Genomic DNA, 19,646 nt, shown 5'->3' on the forward strand with positions numbered 1-19,646 from the left:
TCTTACCCTCTGTCCTGTCAAACCTGGAGGCCCGCGCATTCCCACAGTTCCTGGGATACCCTAATGACAGAGGGAGACACAAGACATTATTACTACTATAATTTCAGTAAATATGGAGCTGAAGGCTTTTGTAGGCTTTTAGCGGTTAATTATTTTATTTCAGGGTATACTACAATGTTCATGGGCATATTTGAAATCATTCAAAACTAATAAAAGCTATTACAAATGACAATTGTGACTTTCTTACCAAAACATCTGCGTATTGTGTTCAAGTGATATCAGCTGAAGTCGAACTAGGGTCGAGCTGTATTCTCATGTAATACTAATTTTAACCACTATATCAAACATAAGGCCTGGGGACCAGAATTGGACCAGCAAAGGCTATAATCTGGCAAATTGTATGGCTTCGGAAAATGTGAAAGAGAACAGAAATTTTGGACTTTTAATTGTATGTTTTATTATATTGTTTATATTGTAAGTTTTACAGCTTTTCCTACTGATAAAACCTCCCCCATGGCTATTCATGCTACACCAAAGTGGTCAAATTATGGTTTTCTGTAATTTTACACATTTACTTTTAAAAATGTAAGCTCAAAGAGTCGTGCCGACAGATTTCTTTCTTTAGAAATAACAAAGAAAAAAAAAAGAAATATGAGAAGACATCCATTTCAGGCCATCTACTAATAAAATGGTGCTCCCTGGTCATGAATGTTTCAGCAAAGAATAATTACAAAAAGGATCTTTCATCCTCAAAAATACACCATATAGATGTTGATTACCTATCCTACCCAAGTTCAGATATAGAAGCTCTAAGAGCTGTCTTTTGCTAATAATAGCCAGGAAGTCAGCCTGCTAAATGAGCCACATGGTGCCTATTATGCCTATTATGTGTTACATAATGACACAGATAAGTACTGGATGAAAAGTAAAAACGGAGCTTTGCAGGCAATTAAGCAACAGTGTATCCTGTGACAGAGTAAGGTTCTCTTGGTGGGGACATTTCATCAAAGAAAAGCTACATAATACACTGAAAAGACTGACTATATTTCAGAGCCAAGCCAGTCACCCTCAGGCAAGATGGTGCCTGCGATCGGCAATGCTGCTGTCAGGGTCTCCATGCTTCTGTTTTGTGTTGTATTACCTATTCTGCTGCTGTCTGTGGATGAGATTACAGCTACCTATGTTTATGATCGAAACAGCTTATTTCGGATCAAATCAGCAATGGAGTCGATGGAAAAAATGAGAAACACTTTGGAGGCTTCCCTCCACCACTTGGGTGATCAGCTGTTGTCCATAACCTCCCATGCTTGCTTGTGTCAGGCAGAAACCGGAGCTGCCGTTCCCTGACGAAAGTCACCGGACGAAGCGAGGAAGGAGAACGGGCATCCAAGTGAGATTATGGAAATATAGGAATACCGTGATTTAGCATCCTGCTCGAGGCTCCCAACATTGGATGTTTTAGCTAAAATGGACTTCCAGCTGAATGCATGGCTTCTCCGCACGAGTTTCATAAGGATGCCGTGTTTGAGACCAGTTTTTCCAGACCATGTTGGTGACCGTCTTACTGTCCCATGGCTTATGATAAAAGGTAAGAAGTCCCAGGGAGTGCAGGGCAAACCTGCGCCAAGCCCCTCAGGATCTAACCAGAGATGTTTCAGCCTCGCCGATTAAGATGACCCTATTAAACTGTCGTTCAATCTCAAACAATGCATTTGTCCTCAATGATCTTTTTATCAGGAATAACCTGGATTTTATGTTCCTAACGGAAACCTGGCAGCGAAATATGGAATTTGCTCATTTTAATGAACTGTGCCCTGCAGATTGTATTTGTCTGACCACACCACGACTTTCAGGACGTGGAGGTGGGCTGGCTGTTATTGCTAGAAACTCCTTTTTCTGTCATCTGGTGAAGACCCCTTCTTTTAAACTCTTTTGAGATTCAGATGATGAAGATAAAAAGGAATAATCCCTTCTATGTGATCTTAATCTATAGACCACCGGGACTAGCGAGGAGTTTCTTAGTGGAGTTCGGGGTCTTTCTATCCTCCACCATCAAGCTGAATAAAATTCTTCTGCTGGGGGATTTTAATTTCCATGTTGATGACAGTTCATGCCACGCTGCTTCTGAATTTCTTAGTCTTTTAGACTCTTTTAACTTTACCCAACACGTGACTGGGCCAACACACTGCGGTGGCCACACCTTGCACTGGGTCTGGATATCGGTCCAGTTTGTTGTGAGGACATTTTTATTAGTGATCATAAATATCTTTTATTTGATCTCTCCTTTATTTGTGACACACTGCCCTCTGTTCATGTGAAGCATTCACGATTAATTACTGACTCTGCGGTTGAACAATTTGTGGAATTGTTTGATAATAACTTACTTGAAACCGATGATATAGAATGGCATGTGGCCTCCTTTAATTCGTAATGTCAAAAAATTTTAGATAAAGTGGCTCGTCTTAAAATCAGGAAAGGCAGCATTATTAAATCCCTGCCCTGGTTCGCAGAAGCTATTCGCAGCTTTAGGTGAATTTGCCGTAAAACTGAGCGCCTGTGGAAAGCCACAAAACTTGAGGTTCATAAGCTCCACCTAAAAGAACTATTATCTACCTTCAACAACATGGTGAAAGATGCGAGAGCCACTTATTTCTCTAAACTACTTGCAGTAGGAAAAAGAAATCCTAAGGTTCTCTTCGACACAGTAAATAACATAGTCTCCCCCCAAACTCCGTGTACACCTGTCTTTTCAGATAAGGACTGCAATGACTTTCTAAGATTTTTCCAAGACAAATCAGTGACCTAAGAGGAAACTTAGCTCCCTCCCTTCAACCATGATCTTCCACACCCTATAATTATGGAATCCTTTCACCCAGTTTCTTTAGAAGATCTATCAGAAATACTGACCCAAATGAAACCCTCAATGAGTCCAGCTGATGTCCTACCTACTTCTTTATTTTGCAAAGTTTTTGACATCATTGGGCCCTCTGTGGTCACACTGATAAATTGTTCCATGCTGTCTGGCTCCCCAGGTGCTTTAAACAGGGTGTTATTCAACCTCTGCTGAAAAAGCTGAACCTGGATCAGACTCTTCAGTCAAGCTACAGACCCATCTCAAAACTTTCTTTCATTTCTAAAATATCAGAAAAAGCCGTTTGGTCCCAAGTAAAGAAGGCACTGGAGAAACATAACATTCTTGATAACCTTCAGTCGGTATTTAGAAAGTCAAACTCCACAGAAACTGCTCTCCTCAAAGTCACAAATTACCTTTTGATGGCCGCGGACAGAGGTGATTGCTCAGTCCTTGTCCTATTGGACCTTAGCTCGACTTCTGATACCGTTGATCATCAGATCTTAATTCACCGCTTAAATCATATGGTAGGGATATCTGGATCTGTTCTGAAATGGCTCACCTCATTTCTGGCAGATAGAACATTCTTAGTGTCGGTGGGAAACTTTCGCTCAGTTGTAGCTAAATTGTCATGGGGAGTGCCGCAAGGTTCGGTTCTAAGCCCCCTATTGTTTTCATTATATATCCTTCCTTTAGGCCGTATCATTAGCAGCTTCAAAATTATTTCCTACCATCTGTATGCAGATGATATCCAATTATACATCTCCTTTAAACCCTGGGAATTAGACAAATTATCTACTCTAATGGACTGTCTTAAAGAGATTAATGGTTGGATGACAAACAATTTCTTGCAGATGAATGCAGACAAGACTGAGTGTTTCATCATTGCCCCAGAGAGCATCAAGCCCTAAATTAGTCAATGTCTGGGACCTTTTTCATCCTCAATAAAAGCTACCGCTCGGAATCTTGGGATAATTTTTGATCAATCTCTGTCTTTTGACGCTCATATCAAGTCTGTGACCCGCTCCTGCTTTTTTCATTTAAGAAACATTGCCAAACTCAGGACTACTGTATCCAAAGGCGAACTGGAGATGCATGTCTATGCCTTCATCTCCTCTCATTTAGATTACTGTAACGCACTCTTTTCTTGTCTGTCTAAGGCTTCCCTAAATCGCCTTCAAGCGGTCCAAAATGCCGCAGCAAGGCTTTTATCCCACAGTCATAAATTCTCCTATATCACCCCTGTGTTAAAATCCTTGCACTGGCTTCCAGTTGGGTACAGATTAGAGATGGACCGATCCGATATTATGTATCGGCATCGGTCTGATACTGACCTAAATTACTGGATCGGATATCGGAGAGAAATTAAAAAATGTAATCCGATCCATTAAATATCACAAAAGCACTTCACAAAACTTGCGACATGGTGTAACTCAGCTCATAACCTTAGCACATCGGAGCAGTGTGCGTCACGTGATAGAGCGGCTGTGGCGTGCGAGACCTGTCGGCGGTCTGGTTGAGTATTTGGAGCCTCGCTACCAAACTGGCATTTCATCTCCGAGAAAGTTATCCCAGAGAGAAGTAAAGCAAGTGTATAAGTTCATCTCTGAATGTTTGTAAAGCATTCCCACGTTAAGCTTGTGACTGCCTCTCATTCTCTCCCCCTCCCTCTCCTGTTGCTACTTCAATCATGAAACTGATCAGTGATCAGCTGATCGGCTTTTCTGTTGTGACTCCCGTCTCTCTTGTTTGTTTATCGCCTACTTTGCACCAGAAAGAGGAAACCAGCAGCTGAACAACAGCAGCACGTTTAACCTTGATAAGCTGTTGTTAGAATTTATTTAATATTACTTTCTACACCAGGATCGTTTTCTACGTAGCTGACGGCTGGTAACTGTGCAGGGGCGGGTCTAGCAAAGTTTTGCCAGGGGGGCCGATAGGGCATTAACAGGGAAAAGGGGGCACAAAGACATACTTTTCTTTCTTATTCTCATTTAAAATGTCTAGCTTTTAATAAATAATTATCTGAATCTTACACCCAAAGTTTTAATCTGATGTAAAATGTATAGAAGTCCATTACTGTATATACTAACTATTAAGTCTAATATACCCTAGTAAGCTATAGTACGTTTTCCATTGGGAAGGTACCATCTGTGCAGTCTGCAATTCTGTTGAAGAAAGATGTTGAATCTATTTCATTATTGTAGAAAATAATTGATTTCTGTGCATTTTTTTTTACAAGTGCATTAAATTAAAGTTGATTACGTCGATTAAGCATCACAAGGTGGAGGGTGGGGGGGTGGTTCCCTATTTTTTTTGCTGGGAGTTGACAACCCTATTGGTTAGGTTGTTTAATATTTCTGCTAAGTACTCTTTAAAATACCAGAATAGGGAGGATGGAGCAGGTTTAAGTTTATTAGATTGATCAGTATTGCTGAACTATGAAATATTTTGGGTGCAGCGTATTTTTTGCATACAGGTATAACAGAATATCTTTAGTGTTTTGTTTTTTAAAACTTGAGTATAAACTTATACAAAACCCAGGAAGATATTAAAAAACAGTTTTATTGATTAAAAAACACACTATATCGGATTCATATCGGTATCGGCAGATATCCAAATTTATGATATCGGTATCGGTATCGGACACAAGTGGTATCGTGCCATCTCTAGTATAGATATCAGTTTAAAATCCTCACTCTTACATTCATGTCCCTACAAGTTGAGGCCCCCACTCATATCACTGAGCTTCTCCAACCCTACTCTCCAAACCGGATCCTTAGATCCACTGATAGTGGTCTTCTAACCATTCCATGGACCCGTCTGAAAACGAAGGGGGATCGCGCTTTTCAAACCTTGGCTCCAATATTGTGGAACAGTTTACCTCCCCCGCTACGCATCATCAACTCTGTAGCTTCTTTTAAAAAACAGCTCAAAACACATCTGTTTAGACAGGCATTTAGGTAATATTCATGTGTAGTATACTGTTTTATTGAATATGCTGCTATACCCTCTTTATACTGTTTTATTGTTTCGACTGATATGCTTTTATTCCCATGTGAAGCACTTTGAAATAACTTCCTGTTTTAAAAAGTGCTATATAAATAAATTTTACTTACTACTTTTATTAGTTGTTATGCTAAATTTGCTCTGCTTATATACTGTATGTACATACATTTTGTTTTGAAATGTAATGCAGGCGGATTCCTTGCAGCAGAAGAATCACTTACATACATGCCTACAGGGCCCTGAGGTCCCTCCAAGCCTGGCTTCCCTGTGAAACCCTGAAGAAACACATTCAAAACACATAAAAACATAACACACAATGTTAGGGAACACAATGCTGTGACACTAATGTAATAGACTTCTCTGTAGATGGATATCACGGAGGTCATGACTACTATTTGCAGCCTCACCCTTTCTCCTGGGGGTCCTGGTGATCCTGGAGGCCCCGACTTCCCCGTTGGCCCCTGATATGTCAACAACAAGGAATCAATCAAAACTAAGACGTGGTATAAAATGTTTATCTTATCAGCCACTCAGATTTACATGTCATGACCTTCATGACAACAGTAACATTACAAACAAGGATGCTGCTAATCTTGCAGGGTAAAATTTAGGACATTTTTGCAAACACAGTTATTTCCTGTTTCTCAGGAAATGATACCAGCTGCTCAATATCATTGCAATATATTAAGCTTAGTTTGAATATCATCCCAATAATTATGCAAAGCAGTTATAGTAGAGTCTAAGAATAAAAAATGGACCTGAAATGAGCATAATAGGTGCACTTTACATAAAAAACCAAGGGATTAGATAATACCTTCATACAGTTTTTGAGCTATATCCTTTCAATGAAAAAGTCTTTCCAGGCTATCAAGCCTCTACACACTACACAGGTACAGTGCTCTGTCTCTCAAAATGAAATAAAAACAAAGGCATACCGCAGAACCTGGTGGACCATCTGTTCCTCTCACTCCGGGAATTCCTTGAAACCCCTAAATAGGAAGCAGAAGAAGTAATGAAGAATGGGCAAAGAACCAAGGAGAACTGCACTGATGACCTATAAAAGTGCAAACACAAAATAATGTGCAGTGAGCTGTTATACTATTAGTCTAAATCGGCTGATTCAGCATTTTGCTAATGATTGCTGAATACAGGATTTAATTGTTTCTTGGCAGTTGCATTAAAGGGATTTATGAGGTGATTCCCAACACTTATTAAGAATAAAGGATTGCTATTTGGACTTTTATTTAATACTCTTCAATTCATAAGTTGTGCAATTAGTAAAGTGGTGACTGGGAAACTGGTATTACAAAACATGTTTTCTCAGCTGATTTGGCAGCTTTCTTGTGCTAGGAAAATTGTATCTTAAAGTACATTTAAGATAAGAACAGTACAAACATTTTAGACAATGCTAATTTTGTAGGAAAGGTTTGGGGAAAACTCTTCTTATACACTTGCTTTTCTCTCCTTTTCAGGGTCGTGGGGGGTGCTGGAGCCAATCCCAGCTGTCTTAGGGCAAGAGACAGGGTACACCCTGGACAGGTCGTCAGTCTGTCGCAGGGCTAACACATATACACAAACAACCATTCACACTCACATTTACAGCTATGGGCAATTTAGAGTTTCTAATTACCTATCCCCACTAACTGCATGTCTTTGGACTGTGGGAGGAAGCCGGAGTACCTGGGGAGAACCCACGCAAACACGAGGAGAACATGTAAATTCCACAGAAAAAGACCTCGCCCTGATGGTAGAACTGAACTCAGGACCTTCTTGCTGTGAGGCACCAGTGATAACCACTATGCCACCATGCTGCCCAGTTTGCAAATAATCATCCACTAATTTATAAATGTAGACAGATTGCCAACACCAGTTTCCAGTGTATGCACTGCTTTGCAATAGAGGGATGACCTAACTGGTTGCCAACTGGTTGTATTCTCTTTATAGTCCTCCATAAAAGTAAGGTTGTAGAGTGTATGTGCACATGTGCAATTTTGCTGTTAAATCGCCATCTTACAGCATCCTTCTGTTTGTATATGTAGATGACAATACTTTTTTTTTCCGGCCAATTCATAACATTTACTTGCCTTTTTATCTTATACAGATTACATGTAATTGCTAAGTTGACCCCATTCATTCACATACTGATAGCAAATTGACAGGAGACTGGCTCCATCTCACTGCTGATTTATCATCGTGTGCACCACCAAGCTTATTTCAAAGAAGACAACTGACAATGAGTGGTTGAAGACCTGGTACCTGTCTTTGAAGCAACCATTTCAGAGGCAACAAAATGCAAGTTCAATGGACACTGTCACAATAATTTTGTTAGGCATGAACAAATATTTAGGTTTTCTAGGTTTTCCCCAAGGCAAATGTAACATGAGGGAAATTTTGCTTTAGAATTTTTCATGACGTTCTGCCTTGACAAAAACTTAAAACCAGTGACTGAGACTGGGCTTTCACAATATTAAATTACATTTTCACCTCATGATTATTGTTGCACTATGTATAAAAAATTTGAAGAACAAAAAAATACTATCAGCAAAATGTATTTATAACTTCGTTTTATAATGTTTATTTTTAATTAAATAATAAAAACAGAAGTGCAACAAAAAATCATGAGTGTTCAAAAGCAAAAAAGCAGTTGTGTGTATTACAGACACTAAAAATTATCATTTAATTTTAAGATATTGTTATTGCCTATACACGGTTATATGCACAGCCCTAACTGAGACTTAAAACTCCTGAGGAAACTGATTAATGAGGTCATAAGGTGAGCAGCATATACTTTTATATTATCTGCCCCCTTTTTTCCCAGCCAGATTTGCCCCCTGCTGACCATTAGAAAGAATGCAGGTTGAAGGCTCTTCCACATCGACTTTTCAGAGTTGATGTCTGCTTACATACAGTTTATACTTCAGGTGTCTTTGAGACTAAATAGAATACAGACCGAATGTTTTCTATTTCTTTTGACTGACACACTAGAAGCAACTTGGTCATCACAAATTGCTTTGAAGCTTTAAAGTTACCCAATAACATATTTACCAGATCACATGAAAATCAAAGGTATCCTGTGCTCCAAGTCACGTTTAAAAGTTAATCTCAGGTCTATCCCACTTTAAATAAGATAAGCTTTCGTCTTTGTAAAGACAAGCAAAGCATTGAAATTGGAAAAAAATAATAATTTTGAAACATTTTTATCTCCAGCGGTTATTTTGCCCTTAATTGCTTGAAGTCGTCAAATCTTATTCATTTTATATGGCCTTCCATTGCTTAAAAGAATGACCTTTTTGTGCAGACTTTGGAAAATGTCCAACAACCACATATTGGTTCAGTGAGTCCAGAAACATTTGCAAAAGAGTCAGTATTTATTACATTAACTATGTGTAATTATCCTTGTGATAAATACGCGAATACACTTACTCAGATCAGCCAACGCAGCACCTAAAACTCTAAGTCAACACAGCTGATATGTTTAAAGGGCCGGTAGCGAGCGCTGTTCTGTCTTGTTAAAACTTCACTTTTTTAAGTGTTTGTTGCCTTCTCATGAATTTATAGAACCATCTGTAATTTTATCCTGAGCTGCCTTGTAAAAATGGTAATAATGTGTTTTTATTCTGCTGAACCCTGCAGGTTGTGGCAAAAAGCCAACAACGCTGGGTTTAAAGAATGATGTCATGTACTGCTGAGGTCATCCTACGGCTAACGGTCTTACCATCGGTCCTTTAGTACCAGCAACACCAGCTGCACCTGAGGGACCCTGAAACAGAGACAAAGAAAATACCAACAATGCAATTTTTCCCGGCAGCAGAGGTCATTAAAAGTACAAGTGTTCAGTCTCTTAATAATACGCATCTTTAATCATGTGTTCCTACGCATTTTCTGAAAAAATAAGCAGTTACACTAAATACAGAAATTAAAATACTGATTATAATGAGCCAAATGTGTTGCTTTGTAGCTCTTGTGTACATTACAATCAAATACATGTTTTACATGGGATCAGTTGGAGAGATTAGCAAACAAGACAGGTTGTTATTTCCTTCAGTACTACCGTGCTGTACAAAGACTGCCTCCTGCTGTTTAAACCAACAATTATTAGACACCTTCCCCTCAGCTTGGGAGTCAGTTTTGACAGTTTGAGGGCAAATCCATCATCACTACTTAAAACCTGTATTCAGCAGTCACACAGTTTTAAAGTGCATGATGTGCATTGTAGTGTCTCTTCCCTCTAAAAGACAAAACTGGGTCTAAACCCAAGTGATAAAATGTTTGTGAAATGAGTTCATATATTTAAGTATTTCACTGAATAATACAGTACATGCTGCTGCAATACAGAAGGAGACAGGAGTAAATGAAATGCAGACACACACAAACACACACGCAGCATTTTCAGGTGATGGGATTGAAATATGATAGAGAATGGGAACCTGTGTACCAGGCTTTCCTTCTGCTCCCTCTGTTCCAGGTGGCCCCGGCAAACCCTGAAAGGAGATGGAGAGAAACACATACAGACTCACAAATGCAAACTGTTCATCCTGTAGATCCCTTTGTAGTGTAGTTCAGCCGGATATTACCGAACAGTACAAAAGAATATGTGTGTACTGTATAGGTATATTTGACTAATTAAATTCTGCAATCCTGTAATGCTAAAACATTTTTAAAATAATGTAAATCAATTCTTGTATGGAGGACTGTAATGAAATTTAGATACAGATTATATGATAGATATATAGTTTATAAACATATCAACTGCAACTCTATCTAGCTACTGAGGGCTTATATTTGTAATAAATATACAATTTATTTATTTATTTATTTATTTATTTTGCAATTTGAACATTTAACCAGGGGTTAAAGTGAACCAGAATGATCTGGAACTGCATTCTGGCATTTGCAGTTTTGAATAATCAAATCTGACAAGCAGTTTAATACATATTACTGTCAAGAGAATAAATTTTTTGATTGCTGCAGCTTGGAGGTGCTTCCAGCTGACGGCATACTTGGTCAGTACTCAGAAAATGATCCCATCCTAGCCGAGTTCTCTGGCTAGCAAAACCAAAGCGGAGCTAACATAAACAATTCTAATATTTGAAACAATATCTGCCCAGTTTGCACCACAATGAGTGTGCAAGCTAAACGTAAAGAGGCAATGTTTCCCAGGGGGAAGCTCATGTCAAAAGGACTGCTCAGGTTTTAATAAACCTAAATTTTAAGCTTCTTAATCATGCTAGATTTGCTTTTAATAAGATCTATATGTGATGTGTTGCTAAAGATTTTTGTTTTTTTTATGAAATGACTTGGAAACAAATTGAAGTTTGTTCAGGTTTGTCATTGTGGTGGGGCGTGGACTGCGGTGCTGTGCCTGCACGGCATCCGCAATCACGCCCGCCGTGTTAAACACGGGGAATCAGAGTTTGGGGAGAGAGTTGTAAGAGTTGTGAACGTGGTGTGATGTGTGTGCGGCTGCCAGCTGAGAGCTGCAGTCGCGTGAAATAAAGATGGCTCTGAACACCAATCTATGGACCCGCCGTGTCTCAATCACACCACAGTCATATTTAACGTCATATTTATTTATTTAAAGGTTAAAGGTAACTCCGCAACACAGTAAACCTCACAGCACAACAGCAGCAGCACATGTCAGCTGTAGGGTCTTTACCTTACAATATAAAGTGCCTTGAGGCAACTGTTGTTGTGATTTGGCGCTATAAAATAAAACTGAAATTGAAACTGAAATGAAATAAATATAAATTTTTACATGCCTTACTTCAAAGTGATTCTTTTCCCTACCCTGAAATGCTACACCAGATCTTAGCGTTCCCCCAGCTGCCAAATCTTACTCTAACCAAAGCTACATTATAAGTTTACCGGTGGGCCTGGTTGGCCAGGATGACCTCTTTGTCCGGTCAAACCCTGGGAAAACAAAAGGAACAGATTAATATGAATGAATTAATATTGACATATATATGAACTTGATAACAAAAAAAGTGAGTATTCAAACATCTTTTGGAGCTGAATACCTTGTTCCCCCTGGGTCCTGGTTTGCCATCACGTCCATCTGGTCCTCTGTTTCCCTTTAAAGATATTAGTGACTACAATGACTCAATCATCTCAATCAGCTGTCCTGATTTGTGGCAATTGTATCTAAATCATATTAAAATCACGGATTTTATTTTTATTACACAAAAAAGAAAAAAGACAAGAACAGAAATAAGTCATATTTCTGTTTAACGTTAGCGATGCTGTTATATGGTGGTGAAACTACATTAGTGACTGATTGTGTGGACTGAAGGATGTGAGCATTTGCCACCAAATTTACATTCAGGAGGTCACTGGAAGTTCTGTTACGTAGTTAAATTGGACGTTTGGAACAACATATGAAGTCATCTGACATTTTGTGGTGTTCAGACACATAAATCATCACTGACCTTTAACCCACGGCTGCCCTGTTTTCCCTGGAGGCCAGTTTCGCCATCGATGCCCTGAGTGGAAAATATATAAAGTCAGTCAAGCGCATCTCATTTTTTCATTCTCAAAAGGCACGCTTCCAGATAAAAGAGCATGTTATGCAATATTAAGCTGTGGCAAACACCATGCCACATAGTTTATTGTGTTTATTATGAGTCTTTTGAACTGTGTCATAAAAAAGTTTAACTTTCTGAAGGTTAACTCGAGATTGTTGAAACACAGGACTGACTTTTCTGCCAGAGCTGAATTTGCACACAGCTTCTGTATCACACTGGGATCACCATGAATAGGTTTAACCACAGTGCTACACACTGTACCTCAGTGCCTTCAGGGCCGGGCTGGCCTTTGGCTCCTGGGAAACCTGGGAATCCAACGAGGCCCCTCTCTCCCTGAGGACCGCTAATGCCTGTTGCCCCCTGTATACCCTGAAAAAAAAGTTCAAATTGTTATTAAACCTAGATCTTTTTTCTTACTCACACACTGACTTTACAGCAAAAGAGATGTTAAAGGAGACCTTTGACATTTTGGGAAGCACACTGTCTGAATGTGATGGGTTCTTTCCTGCTACCACAAATTAATTTGACATAAATTAGACACAAAATGATAAAAGCATCAATTTCCTTGAGTGAATGTCATCTGTCCTTTAGGATGCACACATATGTGAAGTTTCACCGCTAACATGACAAACGTCCCAAAAGTTCTCATATTATTAGGGTTCCCGGTGAAAAAAAATGCAATAAACAGCTGCCGGCAATGAATTTTTAATCACGGCTAATATGAGAAGTGATAATGTGACAGTCACGGTGCTATTAGATGGGATCAGTGTAATAGAGGGTGGCACCGGGCACAGACGAGCATACGGCAGCTGTCTGAGTGAGACAATTTGCATCTGCTGAAATCTATAAGCCAACGTGACAAAACATATCAGAAGACTAGAGAAATTATGTTAATGGTCAGAATAGTATCTCTGTGGAGGGGACCAGAAAGGGCCGCAGAGTTTTGCACTGTATCTGTCATACGGTTCAAACTAATTTCAAAAAATGATCATTAGTTAAAAAAAAAAGGAAGGAAGGCACATCATTACAGGCTTTATCAGTCTGTCAGTGTTAACAAATAAAGTTTCAGGTTCATACTCTGTCGCCTTTAGCTCCTGGATCACCCTTTTCCCCGTCTGGTCCTCTGTTACCCTGTGAGGGAAAACAATGTTTAAAGGAAAGGCTCAGTCGAGCATGTTGTGCTGTAAATATGTTCGTCATGAGCGCCTACCGTTCTTCCAGGAAAACCCACATCACCCTTTCTCCCTGGTGCACCCTGTCAATTAAAAAAAAAGGAAAAGAAAAAGAAACTTTAATTGTTTTAATGTGGGGAATATAAAATTATACCACACAAATCACATTAGTCAATGATTCAGAAGCAGATTACTGCTAAGAACATAGTTTTATACAATCAGAAGATGGCGACGTCTAAATGAAAAGGATGTGAGGAGCTAATAAGCAGCATCCAGTAATGAGCCATCACAGCCAGTAGAGGGCACTGTGAGGCTGCAGCATTTTTTCCCTCTCTGTAGCACTTTTAGAGAAACTGTGAAAAACACTTTTTACAAGCTGCAAGTTTAAACTGTGAAGTAGAGCTGCTGCGATGACAAAAGTTACAGGAAAAAAGAAAAGAAAAGCACCACAAACAACTGAGAGTGAATTCAGTGATCTCTTTGTAACATTCTGTCTGCTCACACAGTATTTATACAGCTGTAATGTAATGATGTAATGGCGTGAACAAGTGTTTGCTCACCATTGGTCCCTCTGAGCCGGGATCCCCCCGGGCCCCCATAGGCCCCACAGGCCCCTGACATAAAAAGGAAACAGAAAACATTAAAATTCAGTTTGGGTTTTTTTTCTGTGACTGTTTGTACACTATTGTAAACTTATCATCATGTACATTAAGCATACATAGAAACTATATTATTTAATATGCTGATTTAATATGATATCAACTAAAAAAACATATTTAAAACACTTGAAATTAAACTGCAAAACAGTTGGAGACTCCCACCAAATGTAAGACTTAACAGATAAAAATGAAGTAGTGGGTTTGGGTCAAGCTTTATTTCTCACGATGAAAAGCTGGAAACAAAATGAAAAGCACCAAGTGTCTACTGCTAACTTGTGTTTCCTAGAGACCTCTCTCCTCCCATCACCTGGAAATCATTTGCTCTTTCCTACCGTGAAGGATCATCATGACACACCTCAGGGGAGAGCTCCAAAAAGAGGCTCACCAAACAGACCCCTAAAAATATAAAAACCTTTCCTGATCAAAATTTGGCTTTTCTCACATTCAAGGTCATCTCTTAGGGCATGTCCAGTCAGCTTTCAGTGTGACAGTCTTTCAGATTGTTCCCTGGGTGTTCTTTCCTAATCTAGCCATGGGGGTGGGGTCGCAATGCAATGTACGCCTAGTGCCGGTCCCAAGCCCAGATAAACAAGAAGGGCACCTAGTGTAAAAATATTTGCCAAATCAAACATGCGGATCATTTCCTTGGATGTTCTTTTCTGACAACTTGGATTTCGTACTCTGTGATTTCAACATGGGCCTCAAACTTGAACAGAGAAAACGTCAACTTCTGTTTCACACTGACAGAATTTCATGTAAGGACCTTTGCAGGTTATGGGAACTGGGTCTCCAGCTACAACCAAGTAGGTTTTACATGAAGAGTCAACACTACTTTCCAAGCCCAAAGGCAGAGTGTTAGGTGAGAGGCAAGACAAGGAGCATGTTCATCACTTTTTTTCAGCATCTATCTGATTGTGCACCAGGAATTCATCCCACAGAGTCATGCTGTCAGCATTCTATCTACTGCAATGACTTGAGGCATTTGATGGGATACCAGTGCATTCCAGCTTGCCATCTCTCACCGGCTCAGAGCACATTAAAAAAACATTGAAGCTTTTTGTCCACACAAACACAGTCTTTGTTCACCACCACTCCCCACATTTGGCTCTCTGTAATCTGCTACATCATACACCCTGGAGGAGGTTTAGCCCCTTAAGGGGCCATGCTGGAGCTCTACCGAGAGATCTAAAAATGAGAGCTGCGTTAAATGAACATCCAGATGTGCATGAGAAGATGACCGTGAACGAGAAACTGGACAAATTAAAATCAGATAGGTTTTTGATTTTTATGGAGCTGGTCTGATTATGGAGCAGAATGTTTTAATCACACCTTGTAGAAGAACTAAGATCAAAGAAAACAAAAATGTATCCTGTGCAGAATAGGGATGTGCACACACATGACCATAGACTGTTTGCACACAAGGTTCACCGCCACATTTCCTTGTGTTGTATATAGACATCGAGGAGTAATATAATCAACTGGATTTTCATTGCGAGATAAAATTAATGCATTATCCCTTTAAACAGCCTAACATACCATCAAAAAGAGCTATTGGCTATATATGAATTAAAACTAATAATGATGTCACTGATGAAACCAAATAGTTTTCATTTGGCAGCTTTGGCCTCTCCATTCTTTCATCTCTTCCTCCCATGTTTCTCTCTCACAGAATTACACTAAGAAGAGACACATATGAAAAAAAACATTGACCCTGTTTTATCAACCCTGATGGCATTACTAAGGGTTAAGACTAAATGAAAGACAATCACCAAAAATGATGAAATTCCCCTTTAATACGCTGCTACTTAACATTTTTTTCAGCTAAATTATTGAATGAAAATACCAAACCAGAAAAAGTGAACAAACTTACAGGATCTCCTTTGGGGCCAGGAGAACCCGTCAATCCTAGATGCCCCTGTTAAAATGGACAGACTGGCATTAACCTCTTGTACTTCATTTCACTGACAGCTGAGTGAAAGGAGCAGCAACTCAACTGTACTTAAAAGCTTCCATCAACAGTCTTGCCTTGAACTCTACTCACTTGCGGTCCTCTGAGTCCCGTAGGTCCAATCTGTCCCTCGAAACCTGGAGCCCCCTACACAAAAGCAAAGGCAGGTGAAACATTTTATGTTAAACACAGTGTCTAAACATTTCCAAACAGCTGATTATCTGCAGCATATACAGAACCAAGCAAAGCTTATACCTGTGGGCCTTTAGGGCCAACACAGCCAGCAGGTCCAATGTCCCCCTAAAAGAAATAAAGAGTTCACACACAGGCGGGATGTAACCTGTTAACTAAGTCTGGGCTTAGACTGACGTCACACATCAAGCATCAGATCAGAACATTTACATTTCCTTTATTATAGAGGAATATTTCACCCCAAATTATTGTTACATATTTGGATACTGTGCTCTAAGTATCTCCATCTAAACTGTTTTAGTGTCACAACCCACATTTTTGGGGTTGGCTGTAGAGATGTCTGCCTTCTGTTGAAAACATCCATTCTATGTATACAGCAGTTGCCATGTGGTACTCAAAGTGACATCCCTCTATAACTCTAACTCCTTCAACCACCCAGCATTTGCAAAATAACCTAAAAAAAATGGGTGAAGACGAGCAGAAATGTCAGTTTTCTTTCTGCAGTTTACATCCACTAATCCAAAAATGTCTGCATCATCAAGTGAGGGGAGTACCATCAGTGTTTACAGCCTGTCATGCTGACACAAACATGAGCCTCTAGCCACGACGTTCAGTTTCTTTTACACAGAGGAAACAGTTGCTGGGTGTGGTTCAGTGGAAAGAAAAATGTCCCTACATGAAACTGCTCACAACAAACTATGGAGATATTTTTGAGAACTGGGTCATGATTTCTGCAAAGATAGATTGCTGGGGCACCACAAGACAAGTGCTATTAATTTCCAGTATACTGTGTAGGGGGGAGATTTCTCTAATAGCTCAGTCACACTGGAATAAAAACAGGACATTTGGTGATTGACTTTAAGCAGCTGCAGCAACCAATTTGTTCCCAACAAACTGTGCAACACCCTCAACCTCTAGGTGACCACTGTTGATCACAAGGCAATCGTACAGGTCGCCTGGTTTGAGGTAACCTGTCTTCAAGCAACTGTGATCAACATACTGATAGCAAACTGACAGCAGACTGACTGCATATTATTGCTTTTTATCGCCATGAATCAAAGGTATTTGGAAGATGGCAACTCACTGTAAGTGGCTGCAGACCTGGTCCTTGTCTTCAGAGAAACAAAGTTCATTCTGCATGGTCGCAATATTTGTTTTTCTTTCATGCTGCATTTTCCAACCACTGTTTTCCCCAGTGTGACACAAATGATACCTAACTTTGTTATCTTTGTAAAACATTAACTTCTTTTGAATAAAACATTTATTGAAAATTGCTTATACTGTAAATTTGAGAAGTGATTAAATCCTTTAAAAATCCAGTTTAGTGAATTGTTTTTTTTGGTACTTTCATTACAAATTGAGTATTGTATATATGTGTTTCTAAATTCAAACAGACTGAGAGAAATATATATTTTTCAAAGTGATTATTAGTTTCAGCCTCATGAGAAAATCATCTTTAACCTGCAGGCAAACTGAGCCAAAATAAAGACTTGAGGTGTGATTGTACCCTTGAGCCATTAACTCCTTGTGCGCCAACTCGTCCTGTAGCACCTGGTGCACCCTGTGACACACAGAGACACACACATACATGATCGCAGGTACATCTGGAATTTCCACAAACAGACTAATAATTCATCACTGAATGTCCGCCTGCTTACCGGCGGCCCTGGCAGACCTGGGAGGCCATCCAGTCCGCTCTCCCCCTGGTAATAAGCACAAAACAGCATAAAAAACAGACAAAGAATAAAACTTTTTAATACATTTAAGAATACAGAAAAAAAACAGGCATTACCACTTGCCCCTAATTTGGCTTTAAGTAAAATAAAACCTTTTATTATAGAAAAACATAAACAAAAGAAAATCTGTTTAATGTGTAATTTGGTTTTAGTACAAATTCCATTTGTTTTGCTTGACATGGGATAAATACTGTGCACTTGTAGTTTGGCCAATCCTTTCAATGAACAGATCACCACAACAAATAGCAGCAATAAGTCTCTAAAAAAAATAATGCAGGTATTGGTATCATCATCGATGACAGTTCAAGGCACAAACTAAAAACAGGACTATTTGCTTTTAAGGCTCTAAGAACTAGAGTCAGACAGCGGCTCACTCACATCAGGCCCAGGGGGTCCCTCTGGCCCAGCGCCACCTCGGATTCCCTGAGGCCCCTGCAGAAAAGATTAAAGATGTCAGCTTAATAGCAGTATACCATTAAAGTACACGGGGAAGGGTGTATACAAAGAGAGGATTAATGATACTAAAGCTTAGTCAGAAACTCAATTTTCTTGCCAGGGAGAATCAAAGTAAAATTACTGATAGACCAACAAGTAAAGCACGAGTGAATGCCTCATCGTTTGAAACTGAAAGTTCAAAGGGTGCCTGAATTAGAGATTAAAATGGATTACAGAGCGCATGTCTTTTTTTAACAAAGGTTTTTGTTCATTTTATTTTTCACTAGTTGGGTGTAATAAGAAATCTCTTATACTTTTACATTTTTAATTTTGAATGTATGTGCTGGCATCTTGTCCAGTTGACTACAGAGTAAGAGCTGCTTTGTAAAAGAGATAAAGGGAAAACTGCTCCTGGCTCATGATCCACCCTTTTTCTTTAAAGGAGTTATAAATATCATGTAAAAACAGAACTGAAATTTCTAGTTTTTTGCAGATATAAAGCAAACCATAAAAGACACTCACGCGGGGTCCAACAGGGCCTTGTGGACCAGGTAAACCAGTTCCACCCTACACAAGGAGAGAAATTTGAAAATATATATATACAGTTAAGCCCAAAATTATTCATACCCCTGGCAAATTTTGACTTAAAGTTACTTTTATTCAACTAGCAAGTTATTTTTTGACTGGAAATGACACAGGCGTCTCACAAAAGATAATAAGATGATGTACAAGACGCATCATTGTGGAAAAAAAGTATTTCTCAGCTTTTATTTACATTTGAGCAAAAAGTATCATGTCCAGAATTATTCATACCCTTTACAAACTGTCACAGTCTCTGGGAAAATCCAAAGTTCCATACCATTCCAAATAGTCAAAGCTGTTCTAAAGCATCCTAATTACCCTGATTAATTAGAAATAGCTGTTTTGATCAACTCAACAGGTGAAAAACAGCAGCTCTCTGCAGGTGGTTTGTGGACAGTCATGGCTAAGACAAAGGAACTCAGTGAGGACCTGCAGCTGCGCATTGTGGCTGCTCACAAGTGAGGAATGGGCTACAAGGCCATATCCAAATGTTTTCAAGTTCCAGTGGCCACAGTGCAAAGTATTATTAAAAAATACAAGA

The 19,646-nt window shown here is 39.3% G+C and overlaps 1 protein-coding gene across 2 annotated transcripts in view; it reads right to left on the minus strand.

The window, feature by feature from the left end:
- LOC109194272 (collagen alpha-1(I) chain) overlaps window positions 1–19,646 on the minus strand; it is a 99,879-nt gene that overhangs the window by 13,589 nt on the left and 66,644 nt on the right. For both annotated transcript variants that reach the window (XM_019354425.2, XM_019354426.2), the window contains 20 exons: window positions 19,046–19,090; window positions 18,467–18,520; window positions 18,011–18,055; window positions 17,860–17,913; window positions 16,416–16,460; window positions 16,254–16,307; window positions 16,083–16,127; window positions 14,114–14,167; window positions 13,592–13,636; window positions 13,459–13,512; window positions 12,643–12,750; window positions 12,286–12,339; window positions 11,878–11,931; window positions 11,726–11,770; window positions 10,288–10,341; window positions 9,576–9,620; window positions 6,796–6,849; window positions 6,268–6,321; window positions 6,082–6,135; window positions 7–60 (listed from right to left, as the gene is read on the minus strand). In XM_019354425.2, the coding sequence (XP_019209970.1) occupies window positions 7–60; window positions 6,082–6,135; window positions 6,268–6,321; window positions 6,796–6,849; window positions 9,576–9,620; window positions 10,288–10,341; window positions 11,726–11,770; window positions 11,878–11,931; window positions 12,286–12,339; window positions 12,643–12,750; window positions 13,459–13,512; window positions 13,592–13,636; window positions 14,114–14,167; window positions 16,083–16,127; window positions 16,254–16,307; window positions 16,416–16,460; window positions 17,860–17,913; window positions 18,011–18,055; window positions 18,467–18,520; window positions 19,046–19,090 (1,071 nt within the window). The remainder of the gene's footprint in view (window positions 1–6; window positions 61–6,081; window positions 6,136–6,267; window positions 6,322–6,795; window positions 6,850–9,575; window positions 9,621–10,287; window positions 10,342–11,725; window positions 11,771–11,877; window positions 11,932–12,285; window positions 12,340–12,642; window positions 12,751–13,458; window positions 13,513–13,591; window positions 13,637–14,113; window positions 14,168–16,082; window positions 16,128–16,253; window positions 16,308–16,415; window positions 16,461–17,859; window positions 17,914–18,010; window positions 18,056–18,466; window positions 18,521–19,045; window positions 19,091–19,646) is intronic.

The sequence above is a fragment of the Oreochromis niloticus genome, linkage group LG7 (genome assembly GCF_001858045.2).
Source record: "Oreochromis niloticus isolate F11D_XX linkage group LG7, O_niloticus_UMD_NMBU, whole genome shotgun sequence".
NCBI classification, from domain to species: Eukaryota; Metazoa; Chordata; class Actinopteri; order Cichliformes; family Cichlidae; genus Oreochromis; species Oreochromis niloticus.